The 27,605-nt window shown below is 47.1% G+C and overlaps 1 protein-coding gene across 6 annotated transcripts in view; it reads left to right on the forward strand.

The window, feature by feature from the left end:
- Positions 1-26,897, forward strand: part of LOC111852289 (collagen alpha-1(XIV) chain-like) — a 40,963-nt gene extending 14,066 nt beyond the window's left edge. For 5 of the 6 annotated variants that reach the window (XM_023828041.2, XM_023828031.2, XM_023828069.2 and 2 more), the window contains 42 exons: positions 121-240; positions 905-1,069; positions 1,455-1,616; positions 1,886-2,043; positions 2,338-2,467; positions 2,628-2,773; positions 3,112-3,241; positions 3,405-3,544; positions 3,809-3,935; positions 4,199-4,335; positions 4,573-4,702; positions 4,872-4,907; positions 5,505-5,647; positions 6,374-6,503; positions 6,776-6,898; positions 7,162-7,311; positions 9,049-9,165; positions 10,607-10,753; positions 11,552-11,626; positions 12,021-12,160; positions 12,312-12,435; positions 12,655-12,798; positions 12,874-13,038; positions 13,203-13,241; positions 13,508-13,646; positions 13,884-14,026; positions 14,542-14,651; positions 16,582-16,740; positions 16,876-16,953; positions 18,064-18,150; positions 18,600-18,653; positions 18,834-18,929; positions 19,648-19,701; positions 20,541-20,594; positions 20,928-20,981; positions 21,299-21,370; positions 21,561-21,596; positions 21,946-22,012; positions 22,419-22,607; positions 23,035-23,112; positions 23,370-23,525; positions 25,840-26,897. In XM_023828041.2, coding sequence (XP_023683809.1) covers positions 121-240; positions 905-1,069; positions 1,455-1,616; positions 1,886-2,043; positions 2,338-2,467; positions 2,628-2,773; positions 3,112-3,241; positions 3,405-3,544; positions 3,809-3,935; positions 4,199-4,335; positions 4,573-4,702; positions 4,872-4,907; positions 5,505-5,647; positions 6,374-6,503; positions 6,776-6,898; positions 7,162-7,311; positions 9,049-9,165; positions 10,607-10,753; positions 11,552-11,626; positions 12,021-12,160; positions 12,312-12,435; positions 12,655-12,798; positions 12,874-13,038; positions 13,203-13,241; positions 13,508-13,646; positions 13,884-14,026; positions 14,542-14,651; positions 16,582-16,740; positions 16,876-16,953; positions 18,064-18,150; positions 18,600-18,653; positions 18,834-18,929; positions 19,648-19,701; positions 20,541-20,594; positions 20,928-20,981; positions 21,299-21,370; positions 21,561-21,596; positions 21,946-22,012; positions 22,419-22,607; positions 23,035-23,112; positions 23,370-23,525; positions 25,840-26,114 — 4,979 coding nt within the window. In that variant the 3' untranslated portion in view covers positions 26,115-26,897. Of the gene's footprint in view, positions 1-120; positions 241-904; positions 1,070-1,454; positions 1,617-1,885; positions 2,044-2,337; positions 2,468-2,627; positions 2,774-3,111; positions 3,242-3,404; positions 3,545-3,808; positions 3,936-4,198; positions 4,336-4,572; positions 4,703-4,871; positions 4,908-5,504; positions 5,648-6,373; positions 6,504-6,775; positions 6,899-7,161; positions 7,312-9,048; positions 9,166-10,606; positions 10,754-11,551; positions 11,627-12,020; positions 12,161-12,311; positions 12,436-12,654; positions 12,799-12,873; positions 13,039-13,202; positions 13,242-13,507; positions 13,647-13,883; positions 14,027-14,541; positions 14,652-16,581; positions 16,741-16,875; positions 16,954-18,063; positions 18,151-18,599; positions 18,654-18,833; positions 18,930-19,647; positions 19,702-20,540; positions 20,595-20,927; positions 20,982-21,298; positions 21,371-21,560; positions 21,597-21,945; positions 22,013-22,418; positions 22,608-23,034; positions 23,113-23,369; positions 23,526-25,125 lie in introns of all 6 variants that reach the window. The other variant, XM_023828061.2, reaches the window with a different exon arrangement.
- The last annotated feature ends 708 nt before the right edge of the window (positions 26,898-27,605 follow it).

Below are 27,605 nucleotides of genomic sequence, written 5' to 3' on the forward strand. Positions count from 1 at the left end.
GGACTCTTGGTTCTTCAATACCTTTGGTGTCATCTAGTCACCTTGTCTTTCGTTCCAACTGTATTCAAGTATTGCTATAATTCTCTCTGAGGGTCTTGTTTGTGTGAATGTCCCTGCTAGGACTGGCCCAATACAGCGGGGATCCCCGGATTGAGTGGCACCTGAATGCCTACAGCACCAAGGATGCCGTGATCGATGCTGCGAGGAACCTGCCGTACAAAGGCGGGAACACACTGACCGGTAGCCTATTAGTTGTATCAACATTGTATATAATCAATACCTGACTGTCAAATCAAATTGATTCAGTACAATTCAAAAACTTTTTGACAATATTTATTGGCACGTGAAAAAGCTGGCTGGAGTGAGATTTTCAATTCGAGATGTCTGCACACATATGTAACAGTTCTTACCTTGTTAATAGTCTGCTTTTGTATTTAACCGTGTAAATACACCTTTGACATAGCTAATTTTAGGTTTATAATGGAATAATATAGATTTGCTGTAAGATTTCCTGCATGAGTCTGGAAGCATGTGTGTCATGCCAGATGCTTGAGGTTTGGCATCCCTGAAAACGTACAATTTTTGTTTCACCTGAGTTTATTTATATAACAAATAACATTACTTTATACAGTTGTTAAAAAGCGGAAACTTCAACGAACATGAAATCACCAATAAACTACATCTATTTATCCAAAAAACATCTCAGCTGTAGGATTTCAGGACGGAGCAGTCACTCTGTTAGGAACATTACGGCTTTTTGGTTGCAGGTGTTAGCTTAGCTGCTGCTATTAACACTAATGGCACATTAGCGCAAACAAACGGCTGCATATGCCGAACTACATCTTGCTTGGTGGTTAAAGGCTTTGACATTCATTGGCTTGAACACACCAACCCGCCCCTGCAGGTCTTGCTCTGACTTACATTTTGGAGAACAGCTTCAAGCCGGAGTCAGGGGCCAGGCCAGGCATTCCCAAAATCGGCATCCTGATCACCGATGGGAAGTCTCAGGATGATGTCATCCCTCCAGCCCACAGCCTTCGAGAGGCGGGCATTGAGCTTTTCGCCATTGGTATGAGTAGCTCATTGTTTATCCTTCACAGTAATAACCTTTTTATGTTACACAGCTCATTGACATTGTGGTTTCCTCCCAAGAAATTGTTGAGGGAGAATCATTATGATTACTGCAACTTTGCTAGAGTTTTGCAGTTATTCTTTATAATCTGTACTTATTGTAAATTCAGTTTTAATTAGTCTACTAAGAGAATTGGGAAATATTTTGGGGGTAATTGTGGGATATTTGATTTGTTCACATCTTGGAAGAAGAAATCTAAAACATATTCTTCAGGCTTCAGATACAGAAAACATTAAGTTTGATTAAGGCATGTAGCAGTAGCTCAGCACTGTGAGAGCAGAGGGTGAGATGGGTCTCGACTTGCCATGTTTCCTGGGCGAAGGCGTCAAGAATGCAGATGAGAATGAGCTGAAGGCCATCGCCTCGCCTCCCGAGGACACGCACGTCTACAACGTGGCCGACTTCAGCATGATGAGCACCATTGTGGAGAGCCTCACCAAGACCCTGTGCCAGAGGGTGGAGCAGCAGGACAAGCAGATAACAGGCAAGGCCACATTGCTGCATCATTACAGCAGCACTGGAGGGCGGAGCCTTTGGAGGAGAATGGAGGAGAAATAAAAGCATAGATTCAAAGTTTACATGTAGCTTGGTTTCCATGCCGCTATTTACACGTGGAGGTGATGTCACATCATGAGCCCAAACCAGACAGACATCAGTGGATGGACCTTAGCTATGTCCTTCTGTGGTGTTTAGGTACACATGCTAGTTTGCAGTGTATTTCTATCCTAAACGTATCATTCATGATATATCCAGGAGAGCCAACGGGGCAGGTGACCCTAGCGTCCCCCCAGGATTTGCGGACGTCTGAGGTGACGGCCAGGAGCTTTCGGGTGTCCTGGAGCCACCCCCCCGGGACTGTGGAGAAATACCGCGTGGTGTACTACCCCACCAAGGGGGGGTCTCCAGACGAGGTGACCAACCATCATGTGATGGTTTCTCATGACCGTTGCTCTTCACTAATTTCTAACTGATATCATCTGAGCTTTCATGATCTTCCTGATGTTTGTGTCATGGATGGATGGCTGGAGGGATAAGCTGGCGTGCTTTCTCTCTTGTCATGGAATAACGTGAAATAACATTTAACAGGAAACTTGAGTAAAATTGGTGGTACCACTAAAGGGAACTGAGTTGGCCGCAGTCAGGCCGTGCCGATCTTCTCCTTCAAGTGCAGGCCCATGACAGAGGGCTTTGTCTTCGATCTTCAGGCCGTGGTGGACGGCAGCGAGAACTCCGTGGTGCTGCAGTACCTGAACTCTCAGACGGAGTACCAGATCGCCGTATTCGCGATCTATGTCAATGCCGCAAGCGAAGGCCTGCGTGGCAGCGAGACGACCTGTGAGTCAATCGAGGCCTGAGCCCTTGGGTAGATCACCGAGGTCACAAACGGTTCCCTTAGCTGTCGGTTTCAACCCTGGGCACCAAAATCCACATGCCAGGCCAGGTCCATTGCAGAGTGCGGCGCTCCCGTGATCACAAGCATGTTGGTGTGTTCTAGTGACCCTGCCGATGGTGAACGACCTGACGCTCTACGATGTGACCCACAACAGCCTCCGCGCTCGTTGGAAGGGCATCAGTGGTGCCACTGGCTACATGATCCTGTACGCCCCACTGAGCGATTCCGGACTAGCTGATGAGAAGGAGGTAACACTGAGGGCTTCACCTGCCCGCCTCACTCTAAAATCACCATGCCTGACTCCCCGCTAATGCCCCGTGGCAACAGGCTGGGCATCAGGTCCATAGGGGTGAAACTGTACTTCCTTTTCCAAGCATGTTTAGGATTCTGACCACAGCACATCATACCATTAAAGCGAAGCAGAAATATCTGCTGCCATTGTCTTAAAAATCTCACTTATTCTCAGGGATGCCCGAGAAAAACTGATGTAACCTTCGCTAACTGTGGGCTCAATGTGTCGCCTGAACGACGTGACAGCTGCTGTCCTTCTCTGCGTTTCATCATCCTCCCCTGGGCTTCCACACAGGTGAAGGTGGAGGAGACTGTCACGGATATCGAGCTGGAGAAGCTGACTCCTGCCACCGAATACACCGTGACTGTGTACGCCATGTACGGGGAGGAGGCCAGCGACCCCATGACTCACCAGGAGACCACGTGTGGGTGTCGGGCTGCTGCACCCATATCAGATGCTCCTCAAGGATTACTCCACCATCAAATATTGTCAAATACTGTTGAAAAACACGTATCGCCTGATGATTATTTTGATTGTTGTTTTCACTACATGAACTAGTTGATGTTGGCCTGTTTCTACCTCCGCAGTGCCCATCATGGCACCTCGTGACCTCCAGATATCCAACGTTGACCACAGCTCTGCCAGACTGACGTGGGAGGCCACATCGAAGAAGGTCCTGGGCTACCGCATCCTGTATGTGAAGACCAGTGATGTTCAGACCACTGAGGTGAGCTCACATATGATGGGATGCGAGATACGAGATCAGATTAGCGCCAGTGAAGCCCCAAGCCCCTCACCTCCTAGGTTGAGCTGAGGTTTAAACTGAATAAACTGTATTTTATTATACTGCCATTTTGGCTACTTCCTATACATTGCTCTGTCCTGTCTGTCTGCGCACAATGTTTTGCCTTATTTGCGTACACAACAGACCCCATTTCTTCTCTACGGTGAGATGACAATAAAGTTCTCTTTGACTGTGACTGTGAGACAGGTGGATGTGGACCAGGTCACCACACTGCAGCTGAGGAACCTGACTTCGAACACTGAGTACACAGTGGCCATCTTCGCTCTCTATGAGGACGCCCAGGCGGAACCCCTTACCAAGAGCTTCACGACCAGTAAGGCCGCCAATCAAGGCTTAAAACCTGGAACCTTAACCAGTAACCCTAATACTAACTCTCACCAGGCTAATAAGCCAGTCATTCAGTCCACAGGTAGATTAACAATGGTTGATTTGGGGGTGGATGGGAGATTTTTATTTCTGTAACAATCAATCCCAAGCCTCTGATTTTCATGTTGTTATTAATCTGACTCTGGCCATTATGCCACATGCCTTGTTTCCTGCGTGCTATTTCAGCTTAGATTTCCGTGTCTGACCCAGGGCCCGTTCCCGCCCCGAGCGGCCTCCGGACCAGCGATGTGACGACAGACAGCTTCCGGGTCAGCTGGAAGGCCACTGCTTCAGATGTTCTGCTATACAAGCTGTCTTGGTGGCCCCATGATGAATCGCTGAAGGAGGTCAGCATTGTCGTTTGCGGTCTCTGATTGACCTGCTGAGCCCCAGAAGCCTCAGGTTTTAAAGACGTAAAGCTGTGACCATGTGGTTGCACCATACGCCTGAACAGCTAGCTTACCTTCTTGACGGGACAACAGGACACCCGCCCATAGTGCTAAGCGACATGCTACCATCACGCAAAGGAGGCTACAGATTGAATCTGCTGGGTGTAACTTGCACTAATGCTCATCTCCGTGCAGGAGAGGATTGTGAATGGAATGACAGCCGTGTTGACCAATTTACGGCCAGTCACAGAGTACGTGGTCTCCCTGTCAGCCATCTTCCTAGATGGGACAGAGAGTACACCAGTCACTACCCTGACCACGACATGTAAGAGCTTTTCCTGTATTCTAACACTAATTTGATAACATAATTTGAATCCTACTGTGTTATTTCTAGTGTTTAATCTTTCACCTTATAACCTGCTGTATCATTCTGAAAGGTGCTATAAAGCAAAACCTATACTTGCCATGAATAACTGTCCATTTTTTTATTTCAGTGGCAAGAACGACAACTATTGCAACGACGACATCAGGTACGTTTACATTTATTTTATGTAGCGCATGCTTTTATTTAAAACGGCATACAAGTGCGACAAACACTCCCAACATAAGTGCTGTCAAGGCATGAGTGCAGCTAGGTTGAGCTTCCAGTAAACGCCAAGGTACAAGTGTAAGTAGTATGGAAGCAAGAGCTACAGAACAGTAATAACCAAATAAGACAACTGCTCGAATATGCAGAAAGTGCAACATTCAGAATATTCCGCAAGCATGGAATGGCATCGGGCTGGTAGAGGTATTCCTGGAACAGATGGGTCTTCATGCATTTCTTGAAGGTGGGGAATGAATCTGATGACTGGATGTGGTTCAGCAACTCATTCCATCAGTGTGGATGACAGCTGGGCCCTGGGTTGGTAGTGGCATAGTAAAGCCTGTTAGGATTTGCTCTGGTTATCATCTTACACTGATTGATGTTGTAGTTTGTGAGGTTCTGTCCTGGAAACAAGGTGTGTCGTGTCTGAGGGACTCAGCATGAATCCAACATTAAAAGTTGATGAAGTCACCTTGGAAAAGTCGTCTGAGACTGTGTGTTCTGTGTTTGAGTACCGGGACACGTATGTGCTTCCCCTCAGTGGTACGACAGGGCGTGAGAAACCTTCGCCTGGATGAGGAGACCACCTTCAGCTTGCAGGTGTCCTGGGAGCTCCAAGACCCCAACGTGCGACAGTACCGTGTGACCTATGTCAGTGCCAGAGGCGACCGAGCTGAGGAAGTGGTACGAATGCTAATATGCCATTACCGCCTGACCGAATTGCTCACTCCCATTGGCTAATCCATCCATCCACCTTTTAACCACCTATCCAGGTCGAGGTTGTGGTGAACCTGAACACTTAAGAATGTTTACACCAGTCCCCATTGCTGTGTCGCTTTCAGCTCTCTTTAGGCAAAATGTTTTCATGGGGTTTATTACTGCCACAGTGATACCATGGAAACCGTGCCATGGTAACGAGATAATCCCCGAGGTTTCCTCAGGTGGCCAGCTTTGATTTGAGCGCCAGGAGCAGCTCGGATGCGGCGTGCTGTTTTCTGATATCATCTTAATGAGGGATGGATAGTTCAGGTCTAGAAAGTAATCCGGACCAAGATTTTAGTTGGAGTTACCATATAGCCCATAGATGTGTGTGAGTGTGCCCTGTGATGGGTTAGCGCCCAAATCTTGGTCCAGATTTTTACTCTCTGGACCTGAATTACCCACCTCTGCTTTTAATGTATCTCCTTCATGCTTCTCTGATTCTTCTCACGTGCTCTGGAACTGTAAGCAACTCTATTTATATTAAGTGGTGAACGAATAACAGCCAAACTTGGCTTAGGTATGTAGACTCAGTTTGAATTCTGCTCTGTGCATCCTATGACAAGCTGACAAACAGTGTGATGAGCACCCTCTAGGTACGGGTCCCTGTGTTCACATCTTCTGTCTCGCCGGTGTGCTGTTGTTGTCCAGCTCATGGTCCCCGGCCGACAGAACAGTGTCCTGCTGCAGCCTCTGCTCTCCGACACTGAATACAAAGTGAGCGTGACCCCAGTCTACGCCAGTACTGATGGGATCAGTGTGTCCCGCGTGGGCCGGACCTGTAAGTGCGTCCTCGACGTTGTCACGTGATGTCACCCGATCTTGTCGACATCAAGGATCAAGGATTTTTGTTATTGTGAAATGGGTTACACAAGTACCATGAAATTTACTAGCAGCCTTATGTTGTTACTGGCACAATAACAAATTAAAATCCTTGATCTTGGATCCTTGATTTCAGATTGGGTGAGGGGTCAGTTATTTTCATGACTAATTTCAGGCCTCTGTGACCTGTCCAATGTCACTGGGTATCTGAGACCATGTACTTCTCTACAGTACCGCTCATGGCACCCAAGAACCTGAGGGTCTCGGAGGAGTGGTACAACCGCTTCCGCATCAGCTGGGACACACCTCCATCACCGACCATGGGCTACAGGGTGGTCTACCAGCCCATTTCCAGTAGGCACCGACTCAAGGCGGCTCTGGTGTAACTTTGTCAAATCCCCGATCATTTAGAGCTATCTAGTTCTTATCAGCAAGGTTTCAGCATCACCCAAAAGGTCTGATTAGTCCTGGTCACATGGTAATGCTGTTGGATGGGCAGTGTGATGACTTTCAAAGCTTTGACTGGGTTGGTGTTGGGGTGGAGAGGGCAGGCTGTCCACACTGATGGTCAGGAACTTCTGTGGCCAGGCCAGTGTCCTGACAGACCATCCCCACAGCTCCAGGACGAGCCCTGGAGACATTTGTGGGGGAGGATGTGAACAACATGCTGATCCTGAACCTGCTGAGTGGGACGGAGTACAGTGTGAAGGTCATCTCCACCTACACCACAGGCTCCAGCGACGCCCTGGCTGGAAAGGCCAAGACGTGTAAGTCAGAGTCATCGCTCTGGCCCACACCAAGCATAGCGCCTGCTTTTACAGACTGCGGGAACAACAGTCTCCAAAACACGAGACTTAAACCTATCACTCACACACACACATCCTCTATTCCGAGTCAAACATTCAGTCTTGGGGAAACATTTTATTCACGATTGCAATGTTTTTCGAGAAAACAGACAATGTAAACCGTTAATGCCAGCATCAGCTTGCACAATACCTAGGCGTAAGTCTCCATTAATGTAATGCGGTGTTTATTGACAGCATTGACAGCCAAAATCAATTCAGGGAGTGTACTGCTTCATAACAAAGACTCATAACCTCAGAGACTTCAAAGGCTGTCTTTTTAAGACTCACAATTACCCCTGATGTTGAAGCCAGGAATTGCACTAGTGAAATATTCAGCTGCATAAATAGGTAACTAAGAAATGGTCATTTTAAAGTTTAATCAAAACAGTTAAGGGACAATCCAGGGAAATTTATTGATAATTGATTGATTGATTGATTGATTGATTGATTCCTTTATTGCTGTTGCAATTCACCATGTCACTAGTCACAAGTACCAACGAAAAGCAGGCCATCAACCCGACCATACATACACAAACATTATAGGGGGTAGACAGGTCAGGAAGACAGGGGACAGTTATGATGGGATGGTAGAGATGAGACTGTGTATTGCATGGTGGGCGGGCTTATCTTACACTGTCAGTCACCATCTGCATACTTCCTAATGGTTATTTAAGGTTCCCTTGGTTTAAACCAGGCAGTGACTGACAGGTATCTCGATTTTTTTTTACCTTTTTTTTCCCCCCAGTTTCCAGATGGTCTAATCCCAGCAGACCAGAGTACTAGTGTAGTCTAGTGTGGGGTTTCACAATGGATCAGCTCCTGTGTTATTATTGTTAGCATGAGTCAGAAGCCTCTGTATGTGTGGGGCCAGCTTGTGTAACCCAGCTAGAACCAGATGTTTGACGTTTACAGCTAGGTCTCCACTGCCAAGGAGCATCTGGAGTTTAGGCAGTACTGTTCTCTGGGATTTAAGGTGCAAGGTCTGGGAGGGAGGGGCCACGAGTCATATGACCACACCGGTTCCCACAGCCAGAACACCATGGGCCTGTGTGGTAATCACGTTGCACATTTTGTAAATTGACCTCCATTCCATCTCTTCTCCAGTTTTCTGTCTCTATTTAATAATAATAATAATATAATTTGACTTTGTTATCAACAGCATACTACAAATAACAATAATATTATGCCTGGTACATATTTAGCCACATGGGATTTCATGATCCATCCATCTACAGTATCTTCTGAAACTGTTCGTTCTATTCAGGGTCAGGGGTTCCAAAGCCTGTAAACAGAAGGCAGGGAACCCGGAACAGGATGGGGCCCTAACCCATCACAGAGCACACACACCCATGGGAACTCCAATTAACATCAGTATGGTTTCAGATGGGGGGGGGGTTCAAGTAGAGTACCTAGAGAAAATCCCACAACAACATGGGGAGAACATACAAACTCCACACACATGGAGCCACAGTAGAGACTCAAACCCAGGTCCCAGATGTATGAGGCAACAATGCTAACCACTGCACCACCATGCTGCTTTGGATTTGGTTATTTTTTTTCTCAATTTATTGTAACTGCGCACTTGGTTTTATAACTGCTTTTTTTTAGGCTTTTTGGGGAATACTTACCATAAAATTGTTACCATCGCTTCCTCTCCAGTGTTCCTGGGTGTGACCAACCTGAACACCTACCAGGTTCGGATGAAGAGCACATGTGCGCAGTGGCAGCCCCATCGCCACGCCAGCCGCTACCGCGTCGTCATCGAGTCCCTGCTGAGTGAGTCTTTTGCCGTCTCTCGGTGTCCACGTGACTGTTAGCTGGATATGCCCCTGGGCAAAAGTGGTGACTCTTCAGGTCTCACCAGAAGGGTGCAGGTTTTTACCCCATGCGGAGTCTTTTTTAAAAATTTATTTACATGTTACATTTAGCAGACACTTTTATCAAAAGCAACATACAACTGAGAAAGTAGGGTCAGCCAATGGAGCAGTTGGGGGTTTAGGGCCTTGCTCAGGGGCCCAATGGTAAAAATGCTGGGATTTGAACCAAAAACCTTCCGATCACAGCTAGTGTCCTGACTCACCGAACCACACACCAAACCTATTTATATGGGCTACTTCTGTTTGCAAAGGTCTGTATGTCTGTAGATCCAGATAATTTGATGCTTTTTAAAGTCATCTAAATGGTCACTTTGTTCAGACGCCCTGTGTAGCTGCTGCATGTGGGTGTTTGGCCCTCAGGTGTAGAAAGGAGTTGGATTGATTTCTGTATTATAGCCTTTGTTTCTGTTGCCCACAAAATGTCAATATGGCAGGATGTGTGAACCTTGGGGCCCTCCGTGAACCCTGGGGCCCTCCGTGAATCCTGGGGCCCTCCGTGAACTCTGGGGCCGTCCGTGAACCCTGAGGCTCTCCGTGAACCTTGGGGCCCTCCGTGAACTCTGGGGCCATCCGTGAACCCTGAGGCTCTCCGTGAACCCTGGGGCCCTCCGGGAACCCTGGGGCCCTCCGTGAACTCTGGGGTCGTCCGTGAACTCTGGGGCCGTCCGTGAACCCTGGGGCCCTCCGTGAACTCTGGGGCCCTCCGTGGACCATGAGGCCCTCCGTGTCGACGGAATCGGCAAAAACTTTTCGCAATCCTGTCCGCTTTTCCGTCAGTAGTGAGCAGGAGAATTCACCAGCATGTGGCTTCTAAGCCCAGGCTCCCTCCACTCCGCCATCACCTCAGTGACTCCCCCCGTCCCCGTCTGTATTTATTCACTCCCAAAACTTTGTTTCATTTCCGTCTCTGTGCACGAGTTTGTGAGACTGTGTTTTTGTGTTTCTGTGTTTTTTTTCCATAAGCGGTTTAAAAGATAAGAGCATGTGGAGCCTTGACAATGCTTTAAAGGTTTGCAATAGGGGAAAAAAATGAAAATGATAGACTTAATGGTGCAGGATATATTTACTGTCAGCGTTACTGTAATTATGCTTTATTTTGCCTGTTCAAGGATGATTAAGGGGAAAAAAACTAGAGTCTTCTTTGAGGTTCTGGATTCTGACCAAACCTGTAAGTGATTTGGTCTGTAATTCATATTTAAATGCAAAAGCGAACTCAGAGCGGTATGCAGTGATGTAACACGCTGGATCGTAAAGATGGTTCGTATTGCGGGAAGAGTGATGCCGTGCAGACTGATGTTTTGGTGATCCGTGCTCACTGTGGGCATCTCTGATTATTTCAGACGGACAGAAGCAGGAAGTGAGTCTGTCTGGGGGGGCGACCAGGCACTGCTTCCACAACCTACACCCAGACACCCAGTATAAGATCAGCATCTACTCCCAGCTCCCAGACCTGGAGGGGCCGGCCGTCACCCTCATCGACAGGACCTGTAGGTGGCGCTCAAAGGAAGGAGGAAACACCCCCTCACTCATTTTTGTGACAGTGCGACAGTCTGCTGGTCGAAATAGGAGTATTTAACTCCTGATAAAATGTGCTGAAATAAATTAGGGGTTGGAGGGGAGTTGTGGCTGTATATCTAGGGTCACCTCACATTAATTTTCATAATGAAGCAGGATAAACTTACATTTATCATTTTGTATGGACTCACATTAAACCTAAAGCCTTTATGGATGACTGTGCAATCTCCCAGGCAGCAATGGCTGATGGGTGTTTCCAGCAGAATTCAAAAGCACCTCAAGCCAGGACTATTTTTAGAGTTGAGTTAAGACTGACCCAGAAGCAGTGTATTCTCGTCTTAAGCACGTACGCAATCAGCCTGGGGCTATGGCTAGCACCAAGCCTCCGGAGGAGAGCCAGATTAGCTCATGGCTAATGCTAGTACCGAGCCTCTAGAGGAGAGCCAGATTAGCTCATGGCTAATGCTAGCGCCAAGCCTCTAGAATAGATCCAGCTTAGCTCAGGGCTAAAGCTGGCATCGAAGAGTTACGCCGCAGTGAGCTTCCAGAAAGGCAGCTTAGCTCAGCGCTAATGTTTCGGTTACCCCACGTTTGAATGTAAGTAAGTATGAAAGGTCATTTAGCCTAGAGCTACAAAGAGGCCTCATCTTATTGGCATTAATGTTCTTCCCTTCTGAAATGGGACTGAATTATAAATAGTGATATCCGTTGCAGTCGTGGTGCATTGTGGTCCTGATGTGCTGACTGAAATGTGTTGTGTCACTTCTCAGTGCCTGTCCCCCCCCAGCCGACTACCGCGGCCCCGACGACCACGCCCCTTCCCACAATCCCTCCTGCTAAAGAAGGTGAGCACTGACTCAGTGCGCTCTGTCTGTAGGGCATTTGTTTTAGCAAGTAGAGGTTAACACTTTATATATCTATAAACTCTGCTAAATAAATTGGCAGAATGCCTGAATATAGCTGATTAAAATCCCGGTAAGAAGGGGATCAGTGCGCTATCCTGCATAATAACTATGAAGTAGTGAAATGTACCTGATCTACTTTTTCCTTAGAATAACAAAAATATGTTTTTCAAAGTCTGCAAACTGTAAGAAAAAGCTTAACAATGAAAGCTTCTCCTAGCTGGGCTGGAAAGTCACCTCCTGTAAAATGTCGCTTGGTTTCCCTGATACAGATCTTTCCCCTGACAGAGCCTGTTCCTTCCAGCCCACTGACCCTCTGCTCTTTCTCTGCTCTCAGTCTGCAAAGCAGCCAAGGCTGACCTGGTCTTCTTAGTGGATGGCTCCTGGAGCATCGGGGATGACAACTTCCAGAAAATCATCCGCTTCCTGTACAGCACGACCGGCGCCCTGGACAAGATCGGCCCCGACGGCACTCAGGTGAGGTGTAAGCTTTCATCACAGGGTCTGTCCGACTGAGTAGAGGAGAGCTGGGCAGGTTCAGACAGGTGGGGCCCCAGAGACAGTGCTGTGCCGCAGACCCTTCAGACGAGAACCTCAGAGGGCAATGAGCTTTGCTGCTTCCTGACAGGTGGCCATCGCTCAGTTCAGTGACGACGCCAGGACAGAATTCAAGCTCGATGCCTATGATAACAAGGAGACATTGTTGGCTGCCATTCAGAGCATCTCATACAAGGGAGGAAATACCAAGACAGGTAGGAGGAGCATCTGAACACCTTTGCTATATTGCTGATGATGGTCCACAGTGAGCTTAGGGCTGGGGTTTTGCACCCTACTTACACACCAGGTTCTTCTATGCTGTGTGTGTCACAGATATTTACAGGCTGAACTCAAGGTCATATCGGACTAGGTTCCTTGTTAGAAATAGTGCGCTTGTGGACTTAAGGATGACCCTCAGCTTGCTTCTGGTTCAGGTCGGGCCATAAAGCATGTGAAGGACTCCATCTTCACCCCCGAGGGGGGAATGAGGAGGGGGATCCCCAAAGTGCTGGTGGTGCTTACCGACGGCCGCTCCCAAGATGATGTCAGCATGGTGTCCAAGGAGATGCAGATGGAGGGTGCGTAGTTGGGAAGGGGCATCACTCTGGCATGTCAGACGCTAGTCCACCCTTCATCTTCGCGCCTCCCTGCAGGCTACGTCGTTTTCGCCATCGGCTTCGCGGATGCCGACTACGGGGAGCTGGTGAGCATTGCCAGCAAGCCCAGTGAACGACATGTCTTCTTTGTGGACGACCTGGATGCCTTCAAGAAGATTGAGGAAAAGCTGGTGACGTTTGTGTGTGAAGCTGCCTCAGCCAGTAAGTAGTGTGCGTTGGGTTGGGATTAGGGTTAGGGTTAGGATTAGGGTTAGGCTTAGGGAGCTGGGCGGAATGCTAGGAAAGCACGTAACCTTTGGAATAATCCTGGTGAATTAGGACGAGGCCTCTTGGAGTATTCTGACCTGCACCCACTGTCCTTTCAGCTTGTCCATCTGTACGGATGAAAGGCGGCACCATGGCAGGTAAGATGTGAGCTGGTGGAGACCCTGGCATGAAGAACATACCTAGAAATCTGCTTTAATGGACTTGGAATTTATATCTTACAGTTTTTTAAACTACTTTAAAACCATAGTTATGCAGGTCATGGGAACAGTGGTGTCCATGTTTGGGCCTGCAACCCATTTCATAACAACAGTGCATCCAGCTGCTTCCACTGTGTCCCGGTTCTGGTAAGTCTAAACCTTTTGCAGCCATCCCTGATCCGCTCAGGCTCTCCTTTTGTCCTCAGGCTTCCAGATGATGGGCATGTTTGGACTGACAGAGAACCAGTACGCGAGTGTCGAAGGAGTTTCCATGGAGCCTGGAACCTTCAACAGCTTCCCATGCTATCGGCTGCACAAAGACGCCCTCATCAGCCAACCAACAAGGTGTGACATGGAGAAGCCAATGCGATGAAGGAAGTAATGAGTTTCTCAGAGGGCTATAATATATTTCAACCAAGAAATTGGCGACCGGAACACAACCAAAGTGCAGTACCAGTGAGATAGTGACAAATATGCCCTTTCAGGGAGACGAGACTGACGTGATTCTCACTGCCGCCTGGGGGTGCTGTATAAAAGGTGTATCATAACTCCAGAAACTGACAAGGTTTTTCCATGCTTCAGGTTTCTTCACCCTGAAGGCTTGCCCTCCGATTACACCATCACAGTACTGTTCCGCCTGTTGTCCGACACTCCCCAGGAGCCCTTTGCATTGTGGGAGATCCTCAACCAGGCCAATGAGCCTCTGGTTGGGGTCATACTGGACAGTGAGTAGACAACCTGCTTGTTTAGAGTGTGATGACAGTGTTGTGCAGCTTTGGCTTCCTTGCCAGGTTAATGCTCGGTTGAGGATAACATACATGTTATTTGATTTTGCCATCCATGGCCGTACATTTATAGTAGGTGTTAAGTAGTTTCTAAAGAAAAATAATCTTATGTACACCACAGTTTTTTACCACTTTTCCATTTATTTCATAAACTTTTTTTTCATGTTAAGCACTGGAAAGTTGAGTGAACAACTGTGAATGAAAATATATCAAATAAAACAAGTTTCCGTTACAACATTGTATGTACAATGCATGTCTGACATTCTATTGTCATGTTGTGTGGTAATGACAGTTAAATTCTAGGTGTGTGCAAAAACCTCTGACTGGAATTGTACATGTAAAAAACCAATAACCAAAATTACAGGAAGTTTGTTATTGAAATAAGATGATGATGATCATCATCATCATCATGTCCCATGTTATTTAAAAGTGTCTCAATGGCTCTATACATGCAGATGGTGGGAAAACCCTCACGTTTTTCAACTATGACTATAAAGGAGACTTTCAGACTGTGACATTTGAGGGTCCAGAGATCAGAAAGATCTTCCATGGCAGCTTTCACAAGGTCAGTGCTATGTAGGTGATTTTCACAATGCACCTCTTTCACGGTGTGTTGCATTCACAGTGTGGCTCTTTCCCATTGTGGCTCAATGATGGTGTATCCCTTACATGGTGTTGCTCTCCCATGCTATGGATCTTTCAGGATGTAGCTCTTTGAGGGTGTATCTTTCACAGAATTCCTCTTTCACAGTGTTTCTCTTTCACTGTGTGGCTTTTTTGTGGTGTGGCTCATTCACGGTGTAGCTCTTAAAGGGCTTGGCCCATTTTACGATGTAGCTCTTTGATGGTGTTGCATTATGCTAGCTGGAGGCAGTGAGATGGTCTCTTCACTTGGCCATGATTCCTTCCATCCTTTCCTTCACACAACCCCTAACACTCCGTTAATGACACAATCAGATCCTTAGGCTGCTGTCTGTGTATCGCTGTCCCACCTATTAGCCTAGAAGTTGATAAATTACTCTGAACTGACTCTTGAAACCCTCCAGTGAGTTACTTCACCTAATAAAGATGCCCGGCTGTAGACAGGGACGTACCGAAGGTGTGTGAAAGTAGGCTAGTGCTCCCATCAGAGCGGCCTGTCGTCGTTGTTTAACTTCTCATCTTTCCAAACAGCCGCTATGATTCTGACATTCGTTATTGCGCCTCTTGAGCCTGCTGAGTTTTTAACGAATGCATTGGTTTAAAAAAAAACTCATTTTGGTCTGTTTCATAAAGATATAGAGTTTCATATAGAGTTTCGAATGTACCAAAAACATCCGGCAAATTATATTTATAACCCAGACAAACTAGGAGGGTAACGTAAAGCACGTATTTCACATGTTAAGGCTCATTACCATAGAATCTATGCCATAGCTAGACATGCACCTCCCCAGAAACGTAACTACATGTTGCGTTACAATGTTACAATGACGCAGACCGCAATTGTGACTGATCTGCTTGGCAGCATCGTACTTCCTCCAACGCAAATGTTTTGGTGTTATTTGTTTCCAATTGGGGGAGGTTTCAGTGTGGGACAAGTTCTGTTTTTGCCATGGTTGCAGCCATTCACGCTAGGGCTGCACAAAAATTTCAGATATCATGATGTGATTTATTCGTTTATAAAGCAAAAAAAGGAAAATAAATTTATCACAAATGTCTTACTGTCTATGAGTGACTTAAACAGCAAGGATGAGAATGATTATGTGCATGCAGAGCTCATGCGAAAGCAGCGGCAGTAAACTTAAAACCGATTTACTAGATAATCTTGAAAAGGTACAATCATCAAAATTGCAATGATTGGTAAGTTCTGTTTTATATGACATATTAAAAATGTTTTAGCAAAACTTAAACCTCTCACGCTCAGCCAACTAGTATTGTGGCAGAGTAAATGCAGAGCAACACAGATACACCAGCACACAATTATAAATGCTCCCAGGGAGATAGGCCACTTGAGTAGGCCATGACGTAAGCTCTGCATAGACTCAACCCAGAAGTATAAATCAGCCTGTTGCTACCTTTGTGACATTTCCCTGACCTGCATCAGCACTGCCAAGTTTGTGAGGATTTTATTATGGATCGGCGTGAGATATTCTGCTGATGAAGGCCTCTTCAACTCTGGGCTCATAGGAACCAAAACAATTTTAAAAATCAGATCACCTGTTGAACTTACTTAATGCCTCACAAGGGGGCAGTGTGATATTTTCTGCAGCATTTAATGAAATTGGCTAATTCGTCATGTTGGCACATTAATTACACTGATGCAGTTCTGACCCATTTGGACATCTCCTTGCCACGTGATCACTGAGGATCCTCATCATCTTTACAAGGCCTTGCTTACATCGGGGATCATTTACACACAACATGTGAAGCTGGTTTTGCTTTTCCTCATATGTATTGCCTGTGGGCTGGCCGATCTCACCTGTTCAGTGGAGACCCTTGTTTCTCATCATCCTCAGCTCCACGTGGCCGTCAGCAAGGTCACCGCCAAAGCGTTCGTCGACTGTAAGCTGGTGGGAGAGAAGTCCATCAGCGCAGCAGGAAACATCAGCACGGATGGGGTGGAGGTGCTGGGCAGGATGGTCCGGTCCCGGGGTAGCAGAGACAACTCGGCACCCGTAAGTTCCCACACACCCATCTCTGATGGTCCCATGGGTATTCCTCACAAACATCATCAACTCACTAAAGGATTCAAGCATGCAACTTTCCTGCACGTTAGCTATATTAATGCCTGGTGTGGCATTCGTCCTCAGTTTCAGCTCCAAATGTTCGACATCATCTGCAGTTCTTCGTGGGCTAGCAGGGACCAGTGCTGTGAGCTTCCAGGTCTCGTAAGTACTAGTGTAGCTCCTGGGTGCTTTAGGGGGAGGTGGGGACCCGAGTCACTGACTTGCGACTGGACTCGGACTTCAGTCACAAATTTGATGGCTTGTGACTTGACTCAGCAAAACTGATGGAATGGTTTGGACTCAACTTGGACTTGAGGGCAGTGACTCAAGACTTGGACCCAACTTGGACCCTATGACTCGAGAAGACATGAAGATATAGTCCCCCTCTGGATACCATAACGTTAATTCTATAATTTCACTATATATTAATTCTCTGCTGTCTGCATTTCCAATTGCCCGAATGCAAGGTCTCCTGGGATAGTCTGACAGATGCATCACTCTCTGCATATACATGGATGTAAAAACTGTGTGAGGACAATTGTGAGTGAACACTCTCTTTTCAACATATCTCTGCCTACATAAAATGTAAATTCCACAACGTACTGTGGTGTGTATTTGCTGGAGCAAGTTTTAATTACTAAAGGTAAAATAAACTGACATACTTAGGGACTCAAGTTACATGACTCACAACTAGACTTGGACTCGAATCACAAATTTGATGACTTGTGACTTGACTGCAAAAATAATAGAAAGACTTGGACTTGACTTGGACTTGACTTGGACTGTGATGTTTTGACTTATGACTTGACCACCAAGGAATGATTTGTTCCCATCCCTGGCTTTTGGGGTTGTGGGGGTCAAACACTGTATGGGCCGTTATTACATTGTCAGCCATAACTATTTGGAAGGGACAGGGTTTGTCCTTCCAGAGACTGGGCCAGCCTGTTTTGTTGCACAGGTCTGCGTGTGACAGTTGGGTGATAAAGGCTGGGGGCAGAGCCTAGACACATGGCCCAGCTTCCGCTGGCATCTGGGAAAAGCCAGTCTGTCTCACTATGACCAGACTGTGACACACCAAATTATTCCCTGAGACAGTACAGACCACATCTTAAGGCAGTGTGCAGAAATAATGTTTGAGAATGATGGTTATGCACAGTTTCTGCCCTGGGTTTGTTTTTCCAAACTGATGCTTCTGAACTGGGAAGTATGTGTGTATTTGCATGCATGTGCAAAAATGTGCAGCTTCATGGTTCGCTGTGTCGTGTGTCCCAGAGAGATGAGGAACAGTGTCCAGCCCTGCCTCACGCCTGCACATGTTCCCAGGACAGTAAAGGTCCCGCAGGACCCGCAGGACCCCCGGTAAGAACCCCCACTTTCCCTTATTTTCATTAGCCAGTTACTTACTTGGGCTCATTGTGTTGAGTAGATCAGTGTTTCTCAATCGGGGTCTGGGGGACCCGCAGACAGTCCACATTTCTGCTCCCTCCCAGCTCTTGGTAGGAAGCAAAAATGTGACCTGTCTGGCAGGGAGCTGGGAGGGCACAAAAACATGGACTGTGGGTAGCCAAGGACCGGGCTGGTAAACACTGGTGTAGATCATTACTGTTTATCATGAGTACATAGCCGGGCTGGGCACTTGAAGGGTTGGATTAGGTTTGGTTTCATCTCAGGCCAGATTCTAGAACAACCTAATTCATGTGAGATGAATCCGTCAGATATCAGCATCAACATAAATAAATATGTGGAAAGCTGCTGTCATTTGATGGAATGGAGGAGGCGTCTCTGAGAAGGGTTGTCTCTAAATGTAGGGAGGTCCAGGGGCCAGAGGTGCTAGAGGAGACCGAGGGGAACCAGGGCTGGTGGTAAGTAGGTTCTGCGTAAGAAAATCAGGGAAACAATCCCAAACAGCAGGCTAAATGTGTAAGTCTCAGACCAGGTCTGTGTCTGAGATAAGTAGCGGCTTTTCTGAATCCAGCCTGTGCTGATTATGTGCCAATTCTTATGAAATGGTGACTTGTGATTTGGGTTCCTCTGTCTCACAGGGTCCACAGGGTCTAGTAGGTGACATTGGACCACCAGGTCCTCAGGGACTTCCGGGACCCCAGGGCCCAAGTGGCATGTCTATCCAGGGGGCACCGGTAAGACTGATGTGGCTACCTGCCACACTTCTGGTTTCCCATGATGCGAAGTTTTAATATCAATGTGTCATCAACCATGTCACTTAAACTGAATACATACAGACAGGATGAAGAGATTCAGTTACTGTTTTGAACTTGATGTGATTGATGGAGCCATATGTGGTGGTTTCAGCATCTAAGCCACCACACACCTTTGCCAGCCTCCTGGGGTTTTCTCATCCTACGGTGTCTAGAATTTACTGAGGAAGGTGTGAGGAACGAATAACATCCAATCGGGCAGCTCCTTGGATGAAAACACCTGATTAATGAGAGAAGTCAGAGCAGAATGGCCAGCCTTGTTAAAGCTAGCAAGTGCAAAAAGAACATTGTATGGATCTGGAGATAAAAGTGGGTCCTACCCAGTACTAGCTAGGTGTACCTAATAAAGTAAGTTCTACTGTGTACTAGCTAGATTATAAAGTGTCCAGTTACTTAATAAGGTTTCCATTGGTTGTACATATGCTTTATATAAGTCAGAGAATACAGAATAGTTACTGAAGATGTCAGCAGGTCCGGAGAGGTAAGTTCTTGTAAGCTCATGTGAAGAGGTCCTTATTGAATGTCTGAGGAGCCAGCGAGCAGTCTGCTGTAAGTATGCTTGATGGAGAGGCCGGGAGGGGGGCAGGCGGGGGCTGACTGTAAGGAGAAAATCACACTTTTTTCCTGTGACACATTGCAGGGCGCTGCGGGGGAGAAGGGCGAGAGGGGAGATGTCGGTTCTCCGGGGCCACAGGTAAGCCAGTCGCGAATTACTACTCCTCCACAGAACCACAGCAGATCGGGTTGTTGGCCAGGCCCTGAACGGAGCATAGCCAGGGAGGCTGATTAGCTTCTGTTACTGGCTGCTCCGGTCTGCCCCCTGGAGGCTCGAGCGCGTAATCAAAAATATAATGAGAAATGTTTCCCACTGAAGTACCTGATGCCTGACCTGTGATCACTCTGTAATTAGGGAGTGTGAATCCCTGGTAAATGCGCAGTGTGTGTGTGTGTGTGTGTGTGTGTGTGTGTATGTAATTAAAGGGCCTTTTAAGTCCGCCCCCCAGGCTCTCCGTCATCTTCTGTATGAGGTGCTTGTTTGTGTCTTAGCCTCTGTAATCAAAGCTAGAAATCCTGCCAGGTTCTGGAGATAAAAGTCGCCTGTTTATGTCTAGGAGGATTAATAATAATTTTCACTTGACATGAGTTATACCTACAACTGACTCTTACCTGGGTAGACGTTTTTTAAAATGACACCTCTTCCCTGGAAATGGCGATTAAACACCGTCCAAAGCTGCCGGACATGTGGCTGCAGTAACTGTGCTGCATTTGCCTCTGATGTCTCGCTTTTGAGGGGAATTTGCATCTCGCCTCAGAACCATGAAGCTCTCCAAGCTGCATTTACAAAGTGCATTTTTACAGGCAGTTTTAATCATAGGAAACAAAGCTTTAAAATGAAACCTTCTTCATTTTAAAGATTTCTGGGGCTTGTTAAATAATGTTAGTTATTAACCCTACTATTATCTGTCAAGGCTCATTGAGTATCAGTGCTGGTTTATTGAAGCAGTTTGTTTTTGTGGTCATGTGATCTCTTAGGGGGTACCGGGACCACCAAGCTCACCTGGGCGGGATGGACCAGCGGGACAAAGGGTGAGTCCGTTTCTGACTGTACAGCTCACGGGCAAGTGCCCTTACTGCTGCAAATGGGTGATTTCATAGATTAGTGACTTCTGAACAGCTGATGTAATTTACTCACTTCTCAGGCGGGTTTACCTCCCCTGAGCCCCAGGGGGGGGGGGGGCTGCCTCTTTTTTTAAAGTTGTACCTTCTGCTTTTGAATCTGTGCACGAAACTATATTTCCAGGAGATAGAGCAGAGCAGACTTGTAAAATAACGGAGGCAGAGATTCAGAGCAGTCTGCTGTAGCCCTGATTCCGTGGTTCCTCTGGTACATGCTCACGCTTTGTCCCCCCCCCCCCACAGGGACTACCTGGAAAAGATGGTCCCCCCGGACCCCCTGGCTCCACAGGAACCATTGTGAGTGACACATGGCTCTTGGAACCAAGATGGCTGGAGCACTTTTGATGATACACCAATTCACATTGCACTGACTTGCATCGCACTGACTCTCATTGCACTGACTCACATTGCACTGACACATTGCACATTCTTCAGGACTCAGGCCCATTGTGGGTCTGGCTTCATCCCTTTACTGACAACAGACATGCTAAAATCCCCTTGTGCTACTGCAGCCAAGGGCAGGAATATCATGGCGTCATCCTGCAGGTGTGGGGGGCATGGCACTGACCGGGTGTTGGTGACCCATCTAACCTGTCATTGCTCCAAAATAACAGGGACCACCTGGAGGTCCTGGACAGCCTGGATCAAACGGACCTCCTGGACCTCTGGGAGATCAGGGACTACCTGTGAGTCACTGGCTAAACTTTCACTACAAGCTGCTCGGCTAGGACAGGACGGATTAGACCCTATTGACCTCTGGTGTCATTTTTAATAAGAAAAATTGCAGGTGTGAGCAGAATAGAACACAGTCAGGCTTTTTAGTGCCCTTTATCTGTCTTATTCTTGTGCAATGACTGTGCTTGTTATCGACTGCAGGGCTCTCCTGGAGTCCGGGGAGAGAAGGGTGAACGGGTAAGTCTGGCCCAGCCATGCTTTTCATTACCTTTTGGCCTTGTTGCCCACATCTGTGGCTGCCTGGATCTGCGAACTCTTGGCACAGAGGCCCGGTGTGTGCGGCCATCGACTCGGGACCTGTGCTGCTGAAGAGAGCGCCCCCTTGTGGCTGTGCAGTCCCCCCAGGGGGCCGTGCTAATTAGCGAGCAAGGAGCCGGCATCATGGCTTACCTGGAGAGTAGATAATAATTAGTTACTATATTTGGTTACCCCCTTCCCCTTCCCCGGGGAGCGGTTGATTACTTCCTCCCATGGGGGACGGCCTAACCCTCTTGCTTCAGGCTGTCGTGCATGCTCTTTGTTGCAGGGAGATGCGCAGTCACAGGCAGCCGTGCAGGCCATCGCCCGGCAGGTGTGCGAGCAGCTCATTCAGAGTATGTCCCGCTCCTGTGTACATGTGCTGGCACGTCTCGCCTTCCCGGGGGGGACGTCTGTGCATCACCTACCCTAAAAATTAAATCACTTTTCATTCATCTTTTGTGAGTTTTTGCCATTGGGGTTTAGAGGTCATTAATGGCCATCGGCTTGAAGTTCACATGCATTCAGCCGTGCACGTATGCATGTGTGTGTGTGCATGCAACTGGCATGTATGACACCACTTTCACCAATGTTTCACCACTTGCACATGCTAAGGACACGGTTTGACCACAGAAAGGCTGAGATTCAGAGAGCAAGCTGGGGGGAGGGGAGGGGGAACAGGGTGTGAGATGTTGACCTTTTCATGGTAGTTAAACCAGCATAAGATGGAGATCCGTAATTATCTGACCATTTCTGGACCAGGTCACATGAGCCGGTACAACTCCCTCCTGAACCACATCCCCAGCCAACCCGTCTCCGTGCGCACCATCCCGGGGCCCCCGGGGGAGCCAGGGCGCCAGGGCTCCCCGGGGCCCCAAGGAGAGCAGGGCCCCCCCGGCCGACCCGGGTTCCCAGGGAACAACGGGGAGAACGGGCAGCCGGGAGAGAGAGGTATGCCACCGCGGGCTGTCCTGGCCCACACCGGCAGGTGGTGAGGGTCGGAGGGTCTCGGGGTGGGCACCGAGTGAACAGCCAGGCGGAGCTTTGCCCGCTTCTCAGCTACATTACAGTACAATTACCATGTATTAATTAGCTACTCTGTTAGCTAATTGGGATCATTGATTATTTCATCTGTCTATTTTCAAATCCCTAAAGGCTGTACTATGAGCCCACAGAGAGAAATATAGTTAAATATGATCATTTATAGTCACAGATTCAACCATTACCTCCCTGACAATGGACATAATGGCAACAAAAAAAGAGAAAGCTGTGCCAGACCAAGGGTAACCATAGGGATTTAAGGGTCCCATGGCGTTTAAAGACCTCTTAACAGCCACTGGATGACTCTCTTCTTGTCATCGTTTGTGTCTCCTGCCAGGTTTGTCAGGAGAGAAAGGCGAAAGGGGGAGTCCAGGGGTGGGAATCCAGGGGCCCAGGGGCCCCCAAGGGCCTCCAGGTATGACCCCACCTCAGACTTCAAGAAACAGGACACTGATCCACTGGGGGGCAGTATAACACCCATGCAAAAAATGACATATTCATCGTGGGTGCTCTGTGTCTTTCAGCCATGATGGAATACTGGTAACACTGATAGGCTGTAACCCATGTTAAGAGGGGATATCAGTGGGGGGGGGGGCTGCTGGCCTTTATACTGACTGTGATGATGCTCTGTGTGGGACTCTGACTGCAGTAATGTACCGGTTGCTCTCACAGGGCCCACCGGAGAGGGCCGCACCGGCAGCCAGGGTCCCCTTGGTCGCCCTGGCAACCCTGGAACCCCTGGCCGACCGGGCATCCCCGGTCCCACTGGTCCGGCTGGCCCACCTGGTTACTGTGACCAGAACTCCTGCCTGGGGTACAACGTAGGAGGTAATTATCAATGGGCAGCTCTGACCTGACAGCCAGTGGTCATGTGGTCTCTGCATGCGCAGTGGTTATGATGGCAGCAGTGCTCCTCATTGTGTTGAGCCTGCAGCCTTGAATTCCATCAAAACCTTGAAGCTGTCTGTTGAGCCCAAGAAACAGAGGCAAGACAACACTCCCTGTTTTTTGGGAATAGCAGTAAGCTCAAAGTTTTGAGTCATTTTTCTTTGTGTCTTCATAGCACTTTCATTCTAGTCTGTAGATCAGTGTTTCCCAATGCAGTCCTCGGGGGGCCACAGCTGGGAGCTGGGAGCTGGGAGGGAGCAAAAATGTGGACTGTCTGTAGGTCCCAGAGGACCGGATTGGAAACACTGCTGTAGACATCTATGCATGTAACTCACTGTTTTCGGGTGCAGAGCTGACAGACAAAATGAATCACGCATTGCAAACGTCGCTGCTTCAGACTCCTAAAGGAACTGAAGTTCAGCGTTCCCTGTTTTTCTGAGTGTAACACATCTATTACATTATGGTTATAGCTATACTTCATTATTCCAGCCATTTAAAGGCATTTCCTTGATATCTCTAAATGCACTTAAGATAGATTTATTTATTTGTTAGTACTTTGATATACTCCAAGATGCTTCTAAATAAAAGGTAGATGCTGTCTATTACTCCTATTCACGTAATGCAGAGGTATTCAAACTGTGTGACACACCCCCCTGGTGGGGTGTGAAGGAATTGCAGCGGGGTGCAGGTGAGGGCTGATGCTTGGGCAGACCAATTTCAAACCTTTAGAAATATTACAAAGGCTATAGGTAGAGACGTGTTTGATTACTATGCACAGTATAAAAGTATGTGTTTTATAAAAAATAAAAAGATAAGAAGAATTATTGTACAGTAGTGTACAATATATTGTGCTTTAATAATCCATAATAACGTTTAAAATACAGCACTATCTGCAAAGTATTTAAACTACTTAGTTCAGAAATTAAATGCATCTTCCGCTATGGCAGGGCAGAGTAGTCTAAACTTTCAGAGTGACTATGGTAATATTCGATCAATGTCCAAATCATTTAATGTCCTGTTTTACAGAACGTAATGCGGACATTAAACAGGGATACCTGTAATTGAAATGAGTAAAATAGGCACCCAGGTCGGTATGTGGGGGGGATCATGACAAATGGCGCTGTCAAAAAAGTTTGAATACCTGACTTAATTAACTGTAAATACATCCATATGCGTAGTAAACCCTTGCTTAGTGCTGGAATTAAAATGTTACAGAATGAGCTTTACAGAGAGCACCCTGTTTTCTTCTCGTCACTCGGACACGGTGTCTCTGTGGTCTGGTGTGACATGTATGCATCGTTAATGCATGACGGAGACTCACCACATCAGGCTAGAGTGTTTTGCCATGTCCAGGTCATGGTGTTCCTGGGATCACCGACCCTCGACGCAGCACTCTGGCTGCATGGGGTGTAAGTTTTGGTTAGACAGGTTGTGATTGGCAGATGCTTAATGTCACATGGTTAGTAACTGGGACGCATGCTGGTGCCTGATTGACGGGTCATCTGTGTCTCTGTCTGTCTGTAAATGGTTCTAACTCAAGGCCGACGTCAGCATGAGAATGACTACTGAGCACAACCCCCCCCCAGCACCGGCCACTCTCTGTCCTGAAAGACAAAAACGGGGACCGGCAGGGGAGTCGGCTCAGGGTTGTGTCCAGAACCACTCATGGATACCCGTTCATGTCCACCCCGCTGTCAAATTACCCAGCAGCCTCGATGGCCGAGTATACTGACGTATGTTAAGATCTTCAAAGGAATACTTCAAGACGAAAAGAAAGAGACTGATGGACCTTCACCAGTTAGGCCTGCAGGGGCTATCGGCGGCGATGTTTACCGCCATTCAAACCGCGCATTTGCGTGGGGCGCCCGCTGGCCACAAACAGTGAAAATGCTACATATTAAATCGACACGTTCCTTATTTAGGAGATGCAGACGCAGCATGTTCTGCTAACCAGCTAGCCATCTACGATCTCCTGCCGCCCCCCCCCCCCGCTAGCTGCTTATTTAATCTTTGAAACTCCAAAGGCGGTGCAAAATGACATTTTCAGTGTGGCCCCAAAAACGGCAAACCCACAATACGGGAAAGACCGTAGATGGTTGTTCTATCTGTGGCTGCTGGTATGTTGTTATTAAGTGTCCTTTCATGTTCATACTCACTCTGTCTCAATCAGTCTGTCATGCTAACCTGGACACTAGGTGGTGATGGTTATAAGATGGATATGATGGTTACCCAACTTACTAAGATGTTCCCATAGTACAATTGGCTCCTGAGCCCTACCAGCCTTATGATAATGAGGAGGACCCATATGAGGGGTACAGAGGCTACCCCCACGAGTACTACCAGCCCAACTACCCCGCCCCCCGTCCCGTGGAACCCGAGTCTGAGCCCTTTCCCACAGAGGACACTGTGGAGGTGAGATCTCCAGGCATGCATCGCTTCTCCAGGAGTCTGTCTGGGAAGAAGGTCCCCGCTGCTGCAATGCGGAGAAGAGCGAAGAGGGAAGACTGGAAATTGCCGATGCCCAACTGAAGTATTCGAGCATGCACACGGCCCCGGAAGAAAGGAGAGAAGGACAGAGAAAACGATGGCCAGAGGAACTGTCCCATCACGTCAGGTCCAAGTCTAGAGGTGGCTGGAGTTGAGGACTTGTGCAGAAGTACAAATGTGGTCAATTTTAATGTTCTCAAAGGTGCGTGGCATTTGGAGGCAATGTGAAAGCTAATTGTATAAATGGGGTGTCCATTGACTTTTGTAAATGACCAACAGAGAGCATTTGTACAGCTTGTGTAGTATTATAAATAATACCCTCAGTATTTCCCTGCTGTTTCCTCATTTCCAGGTGGGCAGAATAGATGAGGCTTTTATTTTGAAGCAGTGTTGCATTATGGGCGTCCATTAAACACAGACAACCACAGTACCTTCAATTGCAAGCAGAGTAGTGGGTCATAACAAAATATTTTTGGAACTATTAATGAAACAACGTTATAACATGCATTTGTAAGTATGAAATAGTTTTGTATATTGGGAAAATAAACACTTTTCTCCTGCCTTAAGGGCATATTTTTTAACACATGAGAATTTGTTTGTCATTTTGCCTTTCCAGGGAAAACAGACTAAAAGATGGAAGAAAGACATTTAAAACCAGGCAGTTTTGTGAACTATGAAATACAGTGGTGGCTTATTGCCCATTTCACATCATGTGTTAATGAATTTGTGTTCTGTTCAGTTAAGGATGCAGAGCTAATCATGGTCTCCCTGCTCACTCTATTCTTATGTTATTTTTAAGCAAATAAAATGGAAGTAAAACTACAAGGAATGCAATGGTCTTTGCTCTGCGTGTGAGTGCATGTGCATGTGGATTATGTTTATATTACATTGTGGGGACCAAATGTCCTCCACAATGAAAAAATCCTGTTATTTTGACATTGTGGGGACCAAAAGTCTCATATTTTGTTTGGTTACTTATGGTTAAGATTAGGGCTGGATAAGGGTTACGGTCATTATATTCGGAATAGTGTTTTCCCCATAGAAATAAATGGAGAATCCCCACAAAGATATCAGTACAAACCTGTGTGTGTGTATGTGTCTTTAAGGGCTAAAGGGCAATAAAACTGCCAAAATCATTCCTGGGCGTGAATATGACCTCATATTGGTATGAATGTACAGATTTCGAGCCTCCGATTTCGCCACTGGGCCTGGGGTTGAAGCTCAGTAGCTATTCCAATCACTCTGCTTTCTGCTCACTCCCAGGCAGTGAGATGATAGCAAACCCTCCACTTATCAGAAAATTAGATCCTCTACTCTTCATGCTGCCAAGACAAACTAGAAAACAAAAAGGCTATAATCTATTTGTAATACAGCTTTATGATATTCAGCACTGTAAGAAGATTCACTTCATCTATGTAGATTATACTGATAGAGACAGCATTAAAAAACAGAACTATGCAGTGTAATTTTCCTTAATTTTATCATCTCTAATACAAAAAAATCACTGGGGGCTGATGATTAGTATGAGTCTAA

This window comes from Paramormyrops kingsleyae, chromosome 23, assembly GCF_048594095.1.
Source record: "Paramormyrops kingsleyae isolate MSU_618 chromosome 23, PKINGS_0.4, whole genome shotgun sequence".
NCBI lineage: Eukaryota > Metazoa > Chordata > Actinopteri > Osteoglossiformes > Mormyridae > Paramormyrops > Paramormyrops kingsleyae.